At 38.7% G+C, this 16,024-nt stretch overlaps 1 protein-coding gene across 1 annotated transcript in view; it reads left to right on the forward strand.

Moving 5' to 3' along the window:
- The first annotated feature begins 245 nt into the window (after positions 1 to 245).
- The window catches only part of LOC123665270 (phosphatidylinositide phosphatase SAC2), a 34,202-nt gene continuing 18,423 nt past the window's right edge, over positions 246 to 16,024 (forward strand). The window contains exons 1-7 of the mRNA XM_045599597.1: positions 246 to 470; positions 580 to 965; positions 1,372 to 1,647; positions 8,290 to 8,474; positions 8,885 to 8,996; positions 15,178 to 15,250; positions 15,820 to 16,012. Coding sequence (XP_045455553.1) covers positions 344 to 470; positions 580 to 965; positions 1,372 to 1,647; positions 8,290 to 8,474; positions 8,885 to 8,996; positions 15,178 to 15,250; positions 15,820 to 16,012 — 1,352 coding nt within the window. The 5' untranslated portion in view covers positions 246 to 343. The remainder of the gene's footprint in view (positions 471 to 579; positions 966 to 1,371; positions 1,648 to 8,289; positions 8,475 to 8,884; positions 8,997 to 15,177; positions 15,251 to 15,819; positions 16,013 to 16,024) is intronic.

Raw genomic sequence — 16,024 nt, forward strand, 5'->3', positions numbered from 1 at the left:
ACACTTTTACTTTATTTTGAAACCTTTTCTATAAAAATATTTGTGAGCGAAAGTTTAAGTGTAATATTATATACTTATTCTAAACAGTGTTGGCTCAGTTTTGATATATCAAATTAATCAATAAGCAGATATATTAGACTACGTAGAATGAAACAGTAGAGTCATTGCCAAAACCAATTTGCCAAGGCTGTATGGATTATAGTCCTTTGCCTTTCCCTATTGGGGATAAATTTTAAAACAACCAATTTGCCAATCATCAACTAAAATATCCGCCCCTCCCCCATTCACCTGAAAACGTCAAATTTCATACAAATTACAATAACAATCAACATCATGAAATTATATGCAAAGAAACAATACGAAAAATAAAAAAATGGAATTGTTTAGATCGGAATTATATTATATATTTGTTAGAAACGAGTCCAGTTTGTGGTGGAATCGATCAACGGGAGCATTTTCAGTGCGATCAGGTAAGTACTTTACTCAAGATAATCTAAAAACAAGAGCTTTTCAGCGAATATTACTTATGTTTTATTATTTATTCTTCTTTTTATATGACACACTATATTTATTTTTTAGCATGGGACTTGTCAGATATAGAAGATATAGAATGTTTAGGAATAACAGAAGGCATTATAGGGAAAGTGGAACACTCGAATATTTACGAACCGCGGCTAATGATTATAAAAGAAAGCGTTCCTGTTGGCCAAATTTACTTCCATCACACTATATACAAAATAAAATCTATTTGCTTCCTTAACATGGGCTCATCAAATCAGGAGTTAGAGCTATGTCCGTGTACGAAACATGGTTCCTCTATTATAATGACTAATACAAATAAAGGAGGCAGTAGAAAAATGGGTGCACGGCTGTTTGAAAATTCCGCCTTCTTAAATAAAACAGTAGGAGCTGTTAAAAATGTTAGTAACACAATTAAGACAACCACACAGCAAGCTGCTACTCAGGTAACAAATACTCCATGAATTATAATCATAAATATACTTATTTCATTATAATATTTTTAATGCATTTTCCTATTAAGATTAGCTATTAAACCTCTTAGTACAAAAAATACACAACTTTTACAATAAAATAATTTGTTAAAAATACTATAAATCAAGTGAACTTTTGTATAGTGTGCCAACCTAGCCAGTGGTGATTAAAGGATAAGAGAAGTTATAATTCAATAACAATTAAGCAACAAAGATTAAAAAGTATAAGTGTACTAAAATAAGGCTAATTAATCCTTTTAACTTAATAACTATAAATTGTGTATCTATAAATTTAAAAATATATTAATAATAATTAAACAATAATTATTTTATGAAAAACATTAAGTAAAAAATTTCATAAATTTGTACGTAATCGTAGGTGAAGCAAACAGTTAAAAAGCAACGAGACCCAAAACTAGCTGAACGTTTTGAAAAGAGGCTAACAGATGAATTGCACAAAATATTTGACGACTCAGATAGCTTCTACTATTCGCGGACACTAGACCTGACCAATAGCTTACAACGACAGTACGAAATAGAGAAGATTCTAGAAACAGAAGAAGGCACTGGAAAACCTATAACAGATATAACAAGATGGTGGAAATATGTGGACGATAGATTCTTCTGGAACAAACATATGCTTAAAGATATTATAGCATTGGAGGTAGAGGAAAATATTAATTAAATTTAAATTTTGTATTAATATTTTCTGTATTAAATTACAATAAATATTTTAAAGAATTTTATATTATACTTTCATACAAAAAGTAATTTGTGAAATATAATTTAATGACATTAACTATTTGTATTTTGTATTTGTATTTGTGTTGGGCTCTATTTTCCGCATTTAGACGCAAAGGTGGTCCATTATGCGTGAAAAGTGGGCTGACTAGTTCAGCCAGCCCAGCTCCTTCCAGAAGCTCAGAAGCCTCCTGGGGCGTTCACAGGCTTCTCGGAGCGTCCTTATATCCTTAAGGATGGTAGCCCGGTGTGCGGCCACTCCCTCGCATTCCAGGATTACGTGGGCGGCTGTTTCTTCAGCAGCCAGACAGCCCCTGCAAAGAGGGCTGTCTGTTGCATTCATGATGAATAGTTGGTGGTTGAGTGCCATGTGGCCGGTAATCGTGCCAACAACTATTCTGATGTCCAGGCGGTTGAGACTGAGCAGTCGGCACGCTAGGTGCGGTGATACTTCCGTGAGTATCAATTTGGACTGTCTACAGCCGGTTTGGTTTGCCCAAAGGGCATTGTGATTTGCACGTGTACGTTGCCTTACCCACGAGCGCAGTTGTCCAAATGGTAGCGGCAATAGGATGGTTGGGCCGGCAACCTTTGTACTGGACCCTTGTCTTGCAAGCTCGTCGGCAGCATCGTTTCCGTGCGATCCACTATGTCCTTTTATCCACTGGAGAGTTACCTCATTGTGTGAGGCTAAAACTTCCAGGGTTTGATGACATTCGTATATAAGACTAGAGTTAGTCGAACTGCTCTCTAGCGCTTTAAGTACGGCCATGCTGTCCGACAGAATACGGATATTGTAATCCCTAATGCCTTTTGACAGGACGGCGGTGGCTGCATGGGTTATCGCAACACACTCACATTGAAAGATGGAGCTGTGTTGGCCCAGCGTTAGTGATAAGTTGATATTGAGGTCTTGTGAGTACACTCCGGCACCGGTGCCAGACCCCATTTTGGAGCCATCCGTGTAGATGCGGACCTCGCGTATGCCGGATTGGTCTCTTTCAGCCTCAAACGGTTGTATATGGTACTTTCTTTCGAAAATATGTTGTTTGGGAATCCTATCACAAGGAGCAGCAAGTAGTGGCTCATAGCTCACAAGGTTGCTCCAAAGTCTATTGTGTGGACCCTCCTGGTTGCACCACAAGCCCAAGTGTTTCAGCCTGATAGCCGACATAGCCGCCTCCTGTTGTATGAACAAGTCAAGCGGTGCCAGGTCAAGCATAACCTCTAGAGCTGCTGTTGGGGCGGTACGCATACAGCCAGTGATTGCAGAGCATGCTATTCTCTGAAACCGCTGGAGTTTGTTTCTAACGGTTGTAAGTTCTGTTCTCTGCCACCAGATTACCGCACCGTAGGTGATTATAGGCCTGACAATAGTTTTGTAAAGCCATAGAGTAATTTTAGGTGATATGCCCCAGCTTTTGCCGAGGAGCCTTTTGCATTGGCAGAGAATTATGCTGGCTTTGTTGATTTTTGAGTCTAAATGCCTGTTCCAAAGAAGCTTACTATCCAGGATTACTCCAAGATATTTGACCTCCTTGGTTAGGGCAAGACTGGTGCCAAATAATTTAGGAAGTTTAAGGTTTCCTAAATTCCGTTTATTTGTGAACATCACAAGTTCCGTCTTTGCGGGGTTCACTGTTAGTTCGTGGTCCGTACACCACTGTTCAACGACTTTTAGTGCGGCCCTCATTTGGTCGCAGACTGTCCTCTCAGATGGTCCACTGATGAGTACAGTTAAGTCGTCTGCATAGCCCACTGTTAGAAATCTGCGGTCGTTGAGCAAGGTGATCAGTTCGTCGATCACTATGTTCCACAGAAGTGGGGAAAGGACCCCCCCCTGCGGACACCCTCTCGCTACAACGCCTCTAGTTATTTCATTCACAGTGAATTGGATGGCCCTGTATTTCAGCATGCTGTCAATCCACCCGGCAATCGTGTTATTGACTCCATGCTTGGTCAGGGCACGGCTTATGCTGGTGAACTTAGTTTTATCAAAGGCCCCTTCAATATCAATAAAGGCGCCTAAGGTTGATATTTTGTGATGGAGATTGCCCTCTATATAGGATATAACCTTATGCAGGGCAGAGTCCGTTGATTTGCCCATTGAGTAGGCATGTTGGTTGGGATTCAGGGGTTGCCCAACCAGAGTTGTGCTCCTCAGCTCCCGATCTATTAGCCTTTCCAAAACTTTCAATAGAAAGGAGGTAAGGCTAATAGGTCTGAATGATTTTGGTTGTGAGTAGTCTCCTTTGCCGGGTTTAGGTATGAAGACTACCTTAACTTCCCTCCATAACTTTGGAGTGTAGCAATAAGCTAAGCAACTCCTATAAATGGAGACAAGGTGGTCGATAAGTTTCCTATCACTCCATCTTAGCAGACCTGGAAACACCTTATCCAGTCCTGCCGACTTGTATGGTAAGAAACTGTTGATGGCCCATTTTACTTTGTCATGTGTGACAATTTTCTTGGCGGTGATCCAGTCCACCATTATAGGTGTCTTCTTTGGCTCTTCCTCCCATGCCGCAATTCTTTCGATTTGGCATCCTGGGAAGTGTGTAGTTATTAACAGTTCTGAAGTTTCCAGATCCGTTTTGGTGTATGTTCCATCCGGTTTTTTCAGGTTACCCAGGTTGTGCACCGGTTCGCTGCACAATATATTCTTAACTCTGTTCGCCTGATTGTTCGTTTCTATGTTGGTACAAAAGCGCCTCCAGCACTCCTTCTTCCTTATTCTGATGCGCCTTTTGTAGTGATATTGGGTCTGCTTGTAGGCATCCCAGTGGTGTTCTAGACGAGTATTCTTTGCTCTGTTGAACAACTTCCTCACCCTGCGTCGTAGCTTTTCGAGCTCCGGTCCCCACCAGTGCCCCTTGCAGAACTGTCGCGCTCTAGGTGATGAAAGTGGGCATGTTTGTTCGAAGCTGGTGATTAGGCAGTCAGTTATCTGGTTGATATGGTTATCAATGTCCTCCGTGCCTTCATGGTTATCGGGTAGTTCGACGCCTTTGAGTTTCTCCGCTGTCAGAAGCTCATACCTGCCGCGGTCCATCCTCCGAGGGTTACGGCGGGGTGCAGGTGACGTCAGCGTGACTTCTAGGTTGTATTTGATCCACCGGTGATCAGAGCACGACACGTCGTCAGACACATGCCAATCTGAAATATATTCGGACACATGCTCTGTCGCCAGAGTTAGATCAATGATGGTTTGGGATCTCGAAGTTACAAAGGTTGGTTCCGCTCCTTTATTAATTACATTAAGGTTAGTTGCGAGTAAAAAAGAAACAAAATCCTCACCTCGCTGGTTGTTGTCCTTGCTGCCCCATAGCGCATGATGCGCATTGGAGTCAGCGGATATGATGAGCTCCAGACCCTGGCGCTCGCAGTACTCAGCAAGCGCGGCCAGCTCCGGAGTGGGGATGTCAGCATCGCCCGGCAAGTAGGCGGATGCCATCACCACATCAGGCAGGCCCGAAGAGGGTTCCTTTTGGAGCCTAACGGTTGTAAGATCTCTGCTGCAGAACTCGGTTATTAAGGTGATGTTCACGTCCCTGTGTGCATAGATACAAGTGCGTGGGTGGTATACGTTATTATTTAGAAGTAACTTACCTCCAATGTTGTTTAGACCGCAGATTCTCCCGTTCCTGATCCACGGCTCCTGGATCAGGGCCACGGTCTTCGTTTTTCCCTCCAGCAATCTGCGTAGGTTAGCCGTCGCAGTCTGGCTATGCTGGAGGTTGATTTGGGTGATTTTTAACTGGTTTCTAGGTGGGGCTGGCAGCGCCATCATCACTAGATAGGATGGCGTCGTCAAGGTCACCTGGCTCATCCTTGGAAAGATCACCCAGATCAAACTGGGGACTCACCTCAGACGAGCCGGTGTCGACGACAGGCTCCTTACTGGAGCCCGGCTGTCCCTCCACCATATTGTTATTTGCACTGCCTAGGTCACTAGGGACCTTCTCGTCCGCACCGAGATTCGGCAGTGCAGTAGTGCGGTCGTCGTGGAAACGAGCGTAGATATTACCAAATTTGTAGTAAATTCTACGCTCGCTTTCCCTCAGCTTTTCCGCGTCATCCTCCGGGATGCCAAGGAGGAGATACATCGTCGCCTTCTCCTCCGTTGGCACCGCATTGTAAAGCGCCCAGTTGGAGACGCGGAACTGCGGGTTCTGGCACATGATCCGCAGGCGGATCTTATCCAGAGTATCCTCCGGTTCCACCTGCGGGATCAACAGCCCTACTTTGACGCGCCGCGGGATCTCAGACTGCTTTCTTACAACCAGTCTGGTTCCCGCGCGTGGTGACAAAATCCTCCCTATGGAGCGGCGGAGCCATTGGAGGGCAAAATCGTCCCTGCACCACATCTTAAGGGTGCCCTCACTATGGAAGGCTTTCCCCCTAAACTGTGGCGCAGCGACGGGTGTTGTGGAAGTGGTGGGCGAGAATATTTCCTCGTCCATCACCCCCTGCAACTGCCTCTCAATTGCCTCAGCCTGCTCTTTGGAGAGGTCGTGGTAGGGTTCCATCATAATCGCGACGCAGTAGTCGTTAGACTTTAACGCGTCAGCGTATTTGATAGAACCGATAGTGTGGGTGGGCTTGCGACGCTTGCCACTACCCTGGGGGGTGAAGGAGTCATCCGGTCGGTCCCGCTTCGCGGGTTTCGACCGACTTGGATGCTCCCCGTGGCTCGCATTCGTCGCATTCTTGTTTCGGCGTCTGGCTCGTTTGGTTGTGGAGGCGCAGGCAGCAGCAGTTGCCACAACCTCCGAGGGTGCCCCCACAGGTGCAGCTGGCCCGGCTTCGCCAGGGACCAGCGCAACACTGACAGGGGCAGCGTGGGTCCTTCCGTTCCCTTCGGCAGCTTCAAGCGGCCTACTCCCGTCATCAGTCGGGCGTCGCGTTCGCCGCGCCTCCGCACGGACTACAGCCCGCTTCCCCTTGCGAGCCGACACCTGGTCACGTTTTTTGACCTCTCTTCTCTTAACAGTCACCAGGTTCCAGCAAGACTCGTCCTGCCAGGGTTGGGTGGCTGTCGGCATTGCTGCCTTCAGAGAAGTGAGGTCAATAGTGCTTGTACTTGCCTCACTACTCAGGTGCTGCACCTGAGGTGCAGCCAGTAGCTGGGTTGGCGCAGCACTCAGGTTGTGAGCCCGAGGTGCAGCCGGTTCGATTGTTGGCGCAACACTCAGGTTATGAGCCTGAGGTGCAGCCGGTTGGTTGGTGGTAGGCGCTCCAGCAGGGTTGTTCGCCCCCGGTGCGGCCTTGGTGTTATGTTTTTTGTTTTTATTTTTGTTATTTGCCATGAGTGGTAGTATAAAGTTCATCCTGAGAGTGCTTCCACCCTCCTTGGAGCCCTCAAGTGGGGACGCTGTTAGCGCCAGAAGTCACCTCAGGATATAGAGCCCCACCCCGCTAGGAAGCAGGCCGAGCTGGGCGAGATGATTTACACCGTCCCACCCGTCGTCCACCCCCAACGGGACAGAGCTCTCGCCTGACGGCCCTCTGACGGGACGTCGCAGCCGATTGACCGAAGGTGGCTAGCCTCCGGCCTCCCGTGTCAGGAGAAATCCAGACCAAAGTGGAGTGTTGCCTAGGAGACGTACAACAGCCGACGCTCTTTCGGCTCAGCCACCAGGATTCCTTCATCCCCCCTTACGGGTCCCCGCGCACGGCACAAACACGCGGGTGGTCAATTGGGGCCAACCCTCGCTTATTGTTGCGACGGAAGGTCCGCAGGAACTTGACCACACCATCCCTGCAGAAGTGTTATGTTTGAACCTTGTTGTGAGTGTCTATTGTGTGTAGAAGGTGTATAGGTGCATGTTTAGTATGTACGCACTTGCGCGTATGGGGGCCTGTGAGAGTGTATCTGTGTAGTGTAAATGTGGTGTTCTAGGTGAGTATATTATGTGTGTGTGAGTGTGTTAACGGGAGTGCCCGCGCCGGCACTGCCCACGGTTGCTTGCGCAGGCACTCTCGGCTTGTTATTCATTTAGCACCACCCAGGGGGCACGTGTAGGGGCAAGTGGTTAGGTAGTACCTACGGACGCGAATAACTTTACCCCCCCAATGACATTAACTATTACTAAGCAGGAAAATATACCAAATATTATAAACTGGATTGATTTAATCAAGGCATTAAATAAGTAACATATACCACATTCCATTTTAGAACATATATGACTAAACAGTAAATGTAAGCAGTAGGTTAGATACAAGAAAGGTAATAATAATAATAATAAATATTCTTTATTGTACACCATAAAAAAAGATGTAACAAAAGTGATACATACAAAGAAAGATGTACAAAGGCGGTACAAACTGAACGTAAGCTACTGCTTCTATTTCATTGAGTTAACCTTTAATTCATTTACCTCTAAAATGGTATATAGTGTATATCCACTCTATATATTTAAGTTTATCCACTCTTATATACTTAAATTTTCGTGATAATACAATCATGGACTTACTGAAATTATCATTTTGAAACTCCAGATATATTGACAATGTGAAAAACTGAGTAATTTTAAAAAATTATTTTCTTTCTCAGAGTCCAAACTGTGACCAGTGGGTCTTACCGATCATACAAGGGTACGTCCATCTGTCGCAAATAGCTGTAGAACCACCCGATGCAAATCCTTTGAACACAGAATCTTTGTCCAATGCTAACTCATGTGATGAGAAGTTTACCTTGGGTCTTATTTCCAGACGGTCTAGGTATCAAGCTGGTACTAGGTCAGTAATTTTTTATTATTGATTAATTTTGTAAGGTTTAAATTAACAATTAGTGTTTAAAGAAATTTAATGATTAACTCTTTGTAATAAAACTTCTTCTGTATAAATACACATAAATACATAGTACATATTTTTATCTAATCCACAAACCTTTGAAACAAAACTTGCTTTCTAAAAATTTAATGTTTCCAAAATCCATTTTAAGCACGACGATAAAATAAAATATCATGTAAATAAATGGTTCTCCAATCTGGACAAACAGGCATTTGCCCAGCAGTGGGACATTACAGGCAGTATCATTAAATTAATACAAGATCATATAACTATAAAGAGTGTTAAAAAAAACCTTTGATGACTAAATTTTGTTTGTAACAAAAAAAAATTTCACTAAAATGTAATTTTCTTTAAAGGTACAATCGTCGAGGAATTGAGCCAGATGGAAAAGTTGCAAATTATGTGGAAACTGAGCAAATAGTTTCTATCATATGTTCAGATAGCATACACAGAGCATCTTTTGTACAGGTAAGAATCTGTATAGTAATTGTAACATACATTAAGTATCTTTGATTATATTATTTTATATGTTACAAGTATCTTCAAGAATTCTATTTTTACTATCTTACTATATATTAATTACTCAATTATAATATTGATATAATTAATACCTAGGTTAAAGATATTTTAAGTAGTTCTTGAGAAAATAATTGCTACCACTAGGTTGTAATAGACGACTGCAAATTTGTGGAAAGTTAACGATAAACTTTATACTTAAATGCTTTATTGATGTTGTAAAATTTTTATACAATACTAGCTGACCCGGCAGACATTGTCCTGTCCGGAAAACAGCTACCCAATTTGATTACTTACATACCGATAGCAGCGCCACCTACTGGGTCTAACTGAGTTAAAAACTACTCTATCTCCCAAGTTGGACCAAATTACAGATTCTAACAAAATTTCATAAAAATTGGTTCAGTAGTTTCGGAGTTTATCGCAAACATACATCGTAACAAGAAATTTTTATATATATGTATAGATAATAACTACGAGTTTATTAAAAAGTACAATGTAGCAATTAGCGATAACCACACAGTGATCGCGCTGTTGGCCTTTATAACTGTATTAAATAAGATCGATTGAATTTTTGCGGGGTATTTACTATCAGTGATACTTGAAATTTTAAGTAGCGCCAAAAACGATATAAATAGTAATGCTTACTAGAGCCAACGTTTATAAAATGCCATTTGACAAAAATAATTTCGCCATGTACATGTACATTTTGTTTGATCCTAAATTAACCCTTAATGCTTAAAGTAAACCTTTAACTTAACGCTTTTATTGTAACAATTTTAGACAAGATTATTATTTTTTTTTCTTTTTTCAGTCGAGTTTAAAGTTAAATAAAAATGTGTTTTATACCATTTTGTAATCTGTATTGACCGTGCATATTTTTGAAATAGTTGGCCGCTTAGGTCTTCATACTTTTTTTGCACGAAAGGCTCTCAAACTTTGTGAAAACGATTTTTTATCAAATTTCATGCTAAAAATTTAACTTAATATTTTTTTTTTCTAAAACAGTACAATAGATATTCATACTATTTACTGCAATTCTGATAGTATAGTCTATGAGGAAAAAGATAACACCAAAAACACAACAGATTTCATTAATTTGCGGCCATGATGTACATGAAAGTACAGTTAGGTCAATAATAATGTATTTTTTTAAATCTCATTTTTGGCACCATATGGATTGTTTTTAGTGTATTTTTATTAGAGCGCCTAATAGCCGTACTATTAGGCGCTCCAGGATCATCCATTCTTTTATGAACACCCTGTATACGAATACATACCCGCTAGCTTAGGCTGGTGGTCAATTCTCAGATACTTATTATCAAATATCTGATTCTTACTATTTTGCATTAAATATTGTAAAAATATATGAATACAAAACAGAGCGTTTAAAAGGCCTACACATTTTCTCAGAACCAACCGGTAAAACGATTTTCGATAGATTTGGTCGATTGCCATAATAATAATAGTCGATGCCAATAGCAGTGCACTATATTCAAGTTTGGATAGGCGTTGAGATTTTAAGGCGTACTTCACATATTCAGATAAAAATTTCAGGTCAAGATATGACTGTTGATACAATGTTTTTAAACTAAAACAATCGTATTCTTCATCATTGTAACTTGTACAAAAACAGTTTTCCGTTCAATGTATCACAACTTGGTCAAGTTCATATCACAAATAACGTCGTTACGAATGCGGCTTTATTTAAAATCACTTAGCCACTTTTTAAATGCAACCAAATTGTAAAACGCTCTCCTGAAAACTTAACGTGTCGATATTGCAATGCGATTTACAACTAAAATTTATATTTAATGTTTTATTTTTTTAAGACTCAAAAAGGTAGCTATTTTGTATTATGATATAAATCGGTATAATTTAAATTATTATTTATTTAACATATAACTATTCTAGTAAAGTTATACAAAAGTACATTATTAAGGTAAATCTGGTTGATAGAGGTTATAACTCCAGATTTCAATGTATGGTGTTCGTGTCCATAATAATATGGTATTATAAAAACAATTATATACATTATTTCAGTTTAAAGTAATGCAAAGATCTGTTTAAATGTAATTACTATACATAATAAGTGACCCACATGTTCAACGTGCGTGCAATGTTGAATGCAATATTATATACATAAGAATGGAGTTACTTGCTTACTTCATAATATAAATAATGTCTTTTATATTATGGTTCATCATTTCATCATCATCATCATTTCAGCCTATTGCAGTCCACTGTTGGACATAGGTCTCCACAAGTTCGCGCCAAAAATGGCGTACCACCCCTGTATCCCGCCACCAGTCGGCTTTATAAGTTCCAAGGTGGTAGTGGAACTGTGCTATCCCTTAGTCGCCTCTTACGACACCCACGGGAAGGGATGGGGTGGCCTATATTCCTTAATACCGTAACCACACAGTATATTATGGTTATTATTTATTAAATAACTGCCTGACCAGACATAAAAGACAATCGGCTGGAATTGGTCCAGCCGTTCTCGAGTTTAGCTCTTATCGTTAGCAAAACATTATATAAGCGATTTACATTGGTTATATAAATTTTCTTCTTTCTTTCTAGAAGTAAAAACATAATTGAAATTGTCTAAGTACGCATATAATCTTATCTCACGTCTTAATATAAGTACAGAAATGAAATAGGCATACGCTTATCTAATTAGGTACCATTATATACTAGGATTTTTTATGCGTATGTCATGCCTTATATACGATCGGTTTATGTACTAAATAGCCCATTTATTGCAGTATTTCGGATACTTGTTGCAGTCGGAAACAAAATTGTATACTCTGATTAACGTATTATAATTAGTAACTGAGTGGCCAAGTTTAGCTCGGTATTTTTAATTCGTATGGTTTATTTTTCTGTTACCCACACATGAGGAAATTCTAAACAATTTTTAATATCATATCAAAAATCGACCGTTCCAGCGGGGATCGAACCTGCATCTCCGACTTACCGTGTCGGTGCTTTAGTCAATTAAGCTATGGAACGATGTACCCGCTAGATCGAAATTTTTGATATGATGATTTTATATTCGGTCTAAGAGACCGTGGCGCCGTCTATAGTGAGTCCTTTACAGCACTCGTAACTATTCACTAACATAAGCATCCATATGATATCGTTACGTGTATAATTTTTTTTAAGTCTATTTAATAATATAAAAAATATATAGAGATTAATCAATTGTTGAGCGCGTTCAATTCGAGATCTAAATATCAGAATTATAATATTTTAAATTCTGCTATGCACATCATTTACTTACTGAGCGACCAGCGCTTTGTCACATTTACGACTATCGTTCCGCTTTTAGCGTCTACAATGATAGCATTTCTATACCAACTTTAGTCCGCCATTTCACCCTTTTTAGAGTAGAATCCCCACAATTATTTCTCTAATATATGTTTTTATACTTGTAAATGGACACTTACTACGACTATAGTACGATAGTCCTACAGACTAAATTCATCTGTATGTATTTTTTTTTTTTTTGATAAATATACACAGAACAGAAATAATACATACATATTTATATATATTTATATAAATACAAATATTACATCCAGACTCAGGTGGGAATCGAACGAGAAATTCGCGGAACAGAAAGCAGGGCCACTACAAACTGCGCCAACGGGCTACTCTAATCTGTTTAATAGTTTAAGCTCGACGACGATACGATACAATTTAATCTGTAATATCCCCCTGCTGGGCATAGGCCTCCTCCTACATCAGAGCTTAATTTACCACGCTGCTCAACTGCTGATTGGTCAAGTTGATGGATGTATTCTGTATAATTATATACTTAACGTTTTTTCCGAAGTACAGTGGGAAGACCCAAAAGGACAGACATCCAAACCAGAAAGAAGTATATAAAAGGCATCTCGAGCGAGAATCGAACCCGCAACCCGTCGATGTTTAGACGCGCACATGCCGCACGCACCACTTCACCAGCAGTTGAGTTTTAGCTCAAAGACTATAAATTAGTCACACGTCGTTCTACGATTAGAGCCTTCAACAAACAAACGATTCAGTTTTGTATTAGTACAAAGTACATAATATAGAAATAAATATTTTTGCTATATTTCTTAAAAAATCGAATAGTACACGGGAAAAAAAATGGTAGAGCGTACGTCGGCCAGTAAAATTAAAAATGTTATGTAATATTCGTCAGGTTTTATAAATAAGTAGCTAACTCGGTGACTTTTATATCAAGTTTTTTCTTATTTTTTTTTTTTTCATACGAATCTTGTTCTGACTAAAACGAGAACAACAAAAAAAGAATTATTTGGTGCAGTTGTTCGGAGTTATGCGCATAATACAATTCGTTGATTGATTTGTATTTATGCTAGCGATCTCCGTCCGTCCATATTTTTTTACACGATAAGAAACACGCTGCATTTTATTTTATAAGTATTATTCCGATCGGTTCAGTAGTTTTCGCATTATAACCGAACAAAAAACCGGCTCTCCTTTTATTAGTATAGATTTATATAGATTGTATATTTGATGTTGTAATCTATATGAATAATAATTGTGTTTGCTCGCAAACGAAAAAAAAATCGACTTCAATTACATCGACGAGTAATACAACGTAGATCGACAAAAAATAGTCAAGTAACTACGCGTTATCAAAGATTACTCAAAAAGTAGATATCAGATCTTGATAAAATTTAAATGTGACCACATGATAAGCATCCGCTTTCTATAAAATTAAAAATTATTAAAATCGGTACACCTAGTAAAAAGTAATGCGGATTTTCGAGAGTTTCCCTCGATTTCTCTGCGATCCCATCATTAGATACATCATCCAGTAAAAAGTTATGCGGTATAATACAACGTAGGTCGACGAAAAATGCGTCAAGTAAAAACGTATTATTAGATATAACTCGAAAAGTAGTTGTTAGATCTCGAATAAATTTAAATGGGACCAAATGACATACACCACCTTTCGATTAAAAATTTTTTTGTCGAAATCGGTCCACCCAGTCAAAAGTTCTGAAGTAACATACATAAAAAAAATACAGTTGAATTGAGAACCTCCTCTTTTTTTGGAAGTCGGTTAAAAATCAATGTTGCTAAGTGCATTGCTGTTCCTTAAGGCCCACGGAAGTTTTTAATCCAAAAAAAATATATTTTGTTTTAAATTTTTACTATTAACTTTTGACAGAACGTAGTTTGTCCGGGCAGCTAGTCTTCTATACACATATAAAAAATGAATCCCTATTTCCCTTAGTTATGCCATCACGCGTGAACGGCTAGACCGATTTTACTAATTCTTTTTTTTTTATTGTTATTGTCGGAGAAGGTTCTTATGAAAGAAAAAATGAAGAAAATTGCGCGGAAAATTAGAAAACTTAAGAATACTTATCCACCATATTAAGACTTTCTTTTTAAGACATTTTGTTCCTTTCTTTTATTTATCCCTTATTATTTTCGGTATGCGTAAGAAAATACATAAATTAGTAAATTGACCAATAAAAACTATATATTCGTCTTACGGATTTTATGTATATCTATACAAATAAATAAAATTTGAATGTCTGTTTGTAATATTAAAATAACCGCTTTTTACTAAATCCATATGTGATGTAACACGGCACATTTACAAAAATAACATTTTTATAATTTTTGTCTGTCTGTCTGTTGTTTTTGGCTCAACTCTGAAACGGCTGGACCGATTTTGACGGAACTTTGACTGGCAGATTGTTGATCTAATAAGGAGTAACTTAGGTTACTTGTTTTTTTAGATTATTTATTTTTATTTTATAACGGCGTACTGAACAAGAATTATTTTGTTAAATTCCAGGCGGATGAAGTCGCGTGCACAGCTAATTTTTAATTTATTTGCAAATGCCAAATGTAATTTGTTCGCGTTTAGTCTCATTATTTGTAAATAATGTGGAGCTAGTAAAAATATGGAATAATATAGAAGTCTTGTTTCAGAACTATTTCAAAATATTACTCTTACTATGAGTTATTACTCTACTACCAATATTGTATACTATTTTATTCTTCCGTCATGCTGAACCAGATTTTGGACGGAAACAATTTTGAAATATACAACTCAAGATTTTGTTTCTAGTAAAATAATAGGAGTGTTTTTGTTCTTAAGGTTCGTGGATCAGTGCCAATATTCTGGAGCCAACCGGACTACAAGTTTCGTCCTCCGCCTCGTTTAGATAAAAGTTTGTACAATTTTTCTTTTATTGCAGATTGTTTTACTATTGCTATGCTATGACAAAGTATTTCTATACATAATCGGAAAAAAATACATTTTATCTAAATAAGGCTTTCACCTTGAAATCGTCTTATAAAATCCTTATAGTCTTTTTTCTTTTTAATTTATGAATGACTTAGGTAAAAAATTGCTAGCATGGAATCATTAATCAATGTTAAACAAAAAGAAATCAAAAGGAGCTATAATTGATCCTTGTGATATGCCTCTTTTTAGTACAAATGCCAAAGATTCTATATTATTTATAACGTTTTGTATTATAAAACTAAGAAATAACTTATTAAATAATTTACCTTAATTTTAATTTTTCTTTTAAAATTAATTGCAATATTTCAATGAAATTAGCGAAATAATTTAGTATTATAGAATGCCTTACGTAAATCCGAAACTGTAGCTTTTCATCATTTATTCAATTTCTCCATTACAACATATTTTACAATGTTTAATTATATATATTTTAGTGACTGTAAATAAAAAAATCTTTCAAATCGTAGTATTGTCACATTTTTATTACAATAGCTGAAGAGGAATCCCATGTCGCCTTCAAGAAACATTTCGAAGAGGAACTCAAAACTTACAAGCAAGTCTGTATAGTGAATCTCGTGGAACAGCAAGGGAGAGAGAGAATCATTTGGGAGGCGTATAGCAATCATGTGCTCAAATATAACAGCCCTGATATCATTTACGCTACTTTCGACTTCCATGAATATTGGTATGTTGGTAA

This window comes from Melitaea cinxia, chromosome 23 (assembly GCF_905220565.1).
Source record: "Melitaea cinxia chromosome 23, ilMelCinx1.1, whole genome shotgun sequence".
NCBI lineage: Eukaryota > Metazoa > Arthropoda > Insecta > Lepidoptera > Nymphalidae > Melitaea > Melitaea cinxia.